Source organism: Prosopis cineraria, unplaced genomic scaffold, assembly GCF_029017545.1.
Source record: "Prosopis cineraria cultivar Desert tree isolate PC_DT_omini unplaced genomic scaffold, ASM2901754v1 PC43, whole genome shotgun sequence".
Lineage (NCBI taxonomy): Eukaryota > Viridiplantae > Streptophyta > Magnoliopsida > Fabales > Fabaceae > Prosopis > Prosopis cineraria.
In genome coordinates, this window is record NW_026555373.1 from 54,071 (window position 1) to 59,504 (window position 5,434).

General features: G+C 31.9%; 1 protein-coding gene across 2 annotated transcripts; it reads left to right on the forward strand.

Annotated features, from left to right (window-relative positions):
• The first annotated feature begins 4,301 nt into the window (after positions 1–4,301).
• On the forward strand, positions 4,302–5,134 carry LOC129295063 (uncharacterized). Of its 2 annotated transcripts, none has more exons than XM_054933542.1 (2): positions 4,302–4,525; positions 4,611–5,134. In XM_054933542.1, exon 2 carries the CDS (start codon positions 4,651–4,653, stop codon positions 5,083–5,085), a length of 435 nt encoding a protein of 144 aa, XP_054789517.1. In that variant the 5' UTR covers positions 4,302–4,525; positions 4,611–4,650; the 3' UTR covers positions 5,086–5,134. The 2 variants fall into 2 exon arrangements, with proteins under 2 accessions (XP_054789517.1, XP_054789516.1); XM_054933541.1 differs by having other exon boundaries at positions 4,302–4,494.
• Positions 5,135–5,434: the final 300 nt, after the last annotated feature.

The window sequence follows — 5,434 nt, forward strand, 5'->3', positions numbered from 1 at the left end:
TCGCAAACAATTGGTTTAAGAGGCGAAAAACTTCATTGACAGGCACATTCTGATATCCCCCATTTGTGATAGAATCAACCATGGCCTTCGAAGATGAATTCATACGATTACAGAAGATCTGAATCACTACCCACTTGTCCACCCCATGATTAGGGCATTTCTTCATCAGCATCTTATATCTCTCCCAAGCTGCATAGAGATGTTCCTCTGGATATTGCTTAAAGCTAAGAAATTCATCTCTTGCTTCCACAGTTTTATCATTAGAGAAAATCGAGCTTTAAACTTGTTCTCAAGATCCTCCCATGAACTAATAGAACCTTCGGGAAGACTGTTAAACCATTCTTTAGCCTTGTCTTGTAGAGAAATTAAAAATAACCGTAAGTGCAAGACATCTTTAGGTACCCCGTTTTGTCTGAAAGAATCACATACTTTCACAAAAGACATCAAGTGCTTGTTAGCATCTTCATTGAATAGACCATGAAACACACCATGCATTTGAAGCATTGTGATCATAGCGGGCTTGATCTCAAAAGTATGTGCTTGAAACTCCGGCATTCGAATACAAGATTGAGTACCCCTCAGATTTCGGTTAGCAAAGTCATTGACTGAGGCGGTATCATACTGGTCTTCTGCCATATTTCTCGATTGAGTTTCAGGAGTTCTTTCAGAATTAGGAGACTCGGTTTCTTCAAAGATTGTCAATCCTTCAAGTATCACTTCTAATCCTTCTGGGCCTATGACTTGCATATGCCAAATGGGAACCTGAAGAAGAAACAACCCAAGAAGTATCAAACTAAAACAAAAGCACTGAACAAAGACTAAATAAAAAACTAGAACTAATATCTACAAAGCTCAAGCGAAATCTAATATTACTAGTCTAAGGTTGATCAAAATATTTTCAAAAGCAAATCCCTAGCAACAGCGCCAAAAACTTATTACTCACCGCAAGTGCACAGATCGTAGCAAGTAATATAATGAAAGTAAAGTATCATTCCCTCGAGGATTTGTTCAAAAATAATGATCAAGTAAAAGACTAAGTAAATTCGATCAAGTTAAGCTACGCAACGTTAGGTGAAAATGATTTTGTAAATGAAACTAACACTAGAAAATTAAGAAAGTGAGTGATTCACAAACTTCCAACACAAATTGAGACCTAAGATTAATTGTCCCCCTTGCATTTCATAACACCAAAATTACCTCCTCTCATAAATGCTTTTAATGAAAATAAGTGCTAACCTAGGGTTCTAAAAATACTTGGACAAGCTCTCTCAAGTCATGAACAAGTGTTTCGTTAAATTAATTGCCCAATTTCTTGTTGCAATTAATAAAACTCAATTTTAAACATCAACCCTAATGTGGCTATGCAAGGCTAGCAAGTATATCTCTATCTTACTAGCAAAACCATCCATTCAACATGCAAATATCAAGTTCTTACACAATTTTACCCAAGTTCTACACTCAACCTAGCCCTCTCAAGCATCAATTAAGTGAACCCAACATCTAAATGGTGGCCAATCAAGTAGAAGCATTAAGGAAAGAGTAAAATAAACACATATATATCATTAATCATAAAAGAGAGGAGAAATATAGTGTTAATCCATACAAGGGTTCCAAATGATCCTAGAACAAAGGGTTTAGCTACTCATAATCATCCACAAGCTACAAATATACAAAATAAGTGGACTCATTTCATATTACAAGAGAGGAAAGGGAAGAGGAATAGAAAAACCAAAGAAAATGAGCTCCAAATGTCTTCAAAGCTTCAATCTCTTGATCCCAACTCTTCCAATGCCCAAACCCTAGCACAACCGAGCTCCAAAAGTGTCTAACAGTCTGAAGAGTGCGTTCTGGGTCGAGCTCTCAGCTTATATGTGTCCTAGCCAACTAATTTTTGATAAATGAAACGCAGCGTTTTTCTGACAGTGACGAAAGTCGCGAACGAAAGTCACGACTTTGAGACGACTTTGGCAGTTTTGCACTGTTTTTACAGCTAACAAAAATCATTCATTTTGCTCTTGATTTCTTCATCCAAAAGCCTTTCAAAAAAATCCACAAAGCTCCAGAAATGCTTCTAATCAAAATAACATGAAATTAGGCTAAGAATATCAAATTAAAGCCAAGAACACAAACCCAAAACAAAATGCACATTTTCCTAAATTGGGCAATAAAAACATATACAAATAAGCCAAAATGGACTAGAATCTAAGGAAAATGTGATGAAATAACATGAACTTCTAACAGTAGGTCATAAAAAATTATTAAACATATTCAAGAATGAATCTCACGAAATGAATCTACCCTTACATTATTTCTTAGCTTCTTCTATTATAGTAAATTGATCTTTTAAAAAAAAAAACTCTTACCTAGTAAAATCACTTAGTTTTACTTTTAATAGACAATAAATTAACATTTAAAAAATGGCTCTCCTCATATGTGATGAAATATTTTCTGTCACTTTAATTGTGTACAATCATCTTTTATTAGATAGTAACTTTTTTCTAAACCTAATTTTCTTTGATAATGATCTATTACCAGGAGGGCATAGCCTATATTTGCTATTATGGGAGGCCATTCCCTTGGGTAAAAAGTGAAATTTAGTATAATATGACTCTAAAATTCAATGCCTCCTATAAAAATTTCATTTGTTTCTATTAAGAATTTTACTAGGGGGCGAATGGCATTAAATGATGAAAAGATTAAATTAAACTAAAATAAGAATAAAAATATGTGAAAATTTAAAATAAGGACAAAAAAATTTCTAATTACAAGATTTTGTCTCACTAAATCATATTTGTGCAATCAAACTAAGTGACATCTTTGTCTATAATAAAGAACCTGTAACTATTAAAATTTCAAAGAATTTATATCAAAAAATGACAATTTTTTACTTACACTTTTTCAGTATCTCTAAAAATTAAAATTTAAATGTACAAAATATAACAATTTGTGTAAGTACAATTACATAAAAAATAGGATCATGAAAAAAATTGATAAGATCTCAACCAAGAAAAAAGAAAATGTTATACGGAGCCATTACCCACAAATCCACTTTAATCAATGTTAATTATTATCATGACACATTAAACACAAAGGAACACAAAAAGATAATGAAATGAGTATCTAAATGCTAAACACCTTGATGATGATGACTCAAAAGAACAAGGACTAAAATATATAATTTAAAAAACAAGGAGCTACAATTCTAAAATTTCATGTGATCTTTTAGTGGAGAGTATAGAAAATCATTTTGGTAAATTGGAATCTAATATAAATCTAAGGTTCATGGGGTGTGTGTGTCATTGTAACAAACACCATAGTATATTGATTACATTATATCTCCCCTTAAAAATAGTTTTTCCTTTTATATTCTTTTGTTTAAAATACCTTAAAATTCTAAATAGAAAAAATTTCTTTATCATAAAATGTCAAAAAAAGAGATGTTCATGATATTGCCCGTGCAACGCATGGTTACCTTCTGCTAGTTTATATATAATTTTTTATTTTAGTATTTTATTAATTTGAAATTAGACATGTCAAATATTATATATATATATATATATATCAAAAATTATTTGCTAATAAATCAATAAATTAAATTAAAAAAACTTGCATTCTTGACCTTACATACCTAAAAAGCTTTATTCTTTCTGATTAAAATAAAAGAACTTCAATGTGTTGGTAATATTAACAATAAAAATTTATTATAAAATAAATAATATATAAAAATTTTATACGACTTGATTTAATTAAAAACTAACATCTTAAACATACAATATACTGACTTAAATCCAAAACAATAATATGTTGATGTCATTGACATCAAATCAGAACCATAAACTGTTTTTGACTTCGATACATATTATTATTATATATTGTAATTAAATTGTTATTATTATTTTGATACTTCAAATCAGACTGTTTTGTTTTGATTTCAAAAACTGTAATTGATTATATATTATTTATTTAAAACCTAATAAAAGATTATGATCAGACTCTTTGCAACTTTGCATGATATTAACATTAATATGAAACTTGAACGATTAATTTACAAAAAAATTGGAATTAAAGATTAATATTTAATATTTTAAAAAAAATATTATAATAAAACGTAAAAAATTAAAAAAAAATAGATTTAAATATTGTTAAAATCTGATCTCTCATCAGTGTAAGCTAATTTACAAACTATAATTAAATTGAATAAATAAATTTGATTAAATTTTAACCGTTAAATAAATAGATCCTGTGATTATTGATATCTATCAATATCAGTATTTGAATTCAAACATTAAATCAGGGTAAGGTCCAGAGATATCATTTAGAACATTTTTTTTAAGCAGACACGAAAAACTGCTTCTGTGATTCTGACTCTGACCACACAAGCAAAAGAGAGAGCATCGATCCATGGACCTGCTACAGTACCAGCTAAAGCTAATTTTTCGACTCGAATCAGCGTTCTTCGTTCATGACCCCCTCGGAGAAATCAACCTTTACAAGGTCCAATTCTCCAATGTCATCTTTTGCAGCTGTAAGCGGACATCATTCTCTCGCCCTAACGGCGACCCATGGTACTATTGCCAGCACATTATCTTCATCTTTTATTGTGTCTTCAGGATCCCCCCTAGCTGCTTCAGCAGGACTTTGGGCCCTACCATGCTCCGCTGGATTCTGAACCTGCCGATGTCGCCGGAGGCTTTTGCCAGCAAGGAAATCTGCGACATGTTCATGGACAGGATCTTTAGTAATTTTGGAAGAAAGAACGATGATGCTGCAAAGGTGGTAGTGGAGGATGATGTTGCAGAGGTGGTAGTGGTCGATGATGTTGCAGAGGTGGTAGTGGACGATGGTACTGGGGCTAGTGATGACAATAATGGATGTCCGATTTGTTTGGAGGAGATGATGAAGACGGGAAAGGAAGTGAAACTTGTGGCCTGCGAGACGTGTCAGAGTGTGGTTCATGAACGGTGCTTCGTCGAGTGGAAGAAAACCAAAGAGAACAAGGCATCACTTACGTGTGTCATTTGTAGAGCTCCATGGAAGAGCAATCAAAATCTCGATGGTTCTGTTATTGACTTTGCAAATGTTTGATCATTTCATGAGTCCTTTACCTCACTTCGATACAATAATGCTGATTTAATTATTTGTAGCGGCTTCTAATGTATTGAAATGAATTAATTTTTTTTCAGCCTAGTATTTATACTAATACAAATGTCAATTTGATGGGTTTCATGTTTAAATTCGAATTTGAAAATTTTCAGATTCAAGATTTAATTTCAAATTATTGTAGAAACCTATTTAACCATTTTAATTGATTCAATTCCTGAAATTGCCCACGTCTTTTTTTTTAAAAAAAAAGTAGGAGACAATTACCCATAATATCTATTCACCTATTTATATTTATACTCCTCTCACATGGTAAGGAAACACATGTGGCCAC

Excerpts from the sequence above, each read along its gene's own strand:
- LOC129295063 (XM_054933541.1), top strand. The coding sequence starts at position 4,463 with ATGACCCCCTCGGAGAAATCAACCTTTACAAG. Across the intron at positions 4,495-4,610 it reads GAGAAATCAACCTTTACAAG|GATCCCCCCTAGCTGCTTCA; the intron begins GTCCAATTCTCC and ends TTGTGTCTTCAG.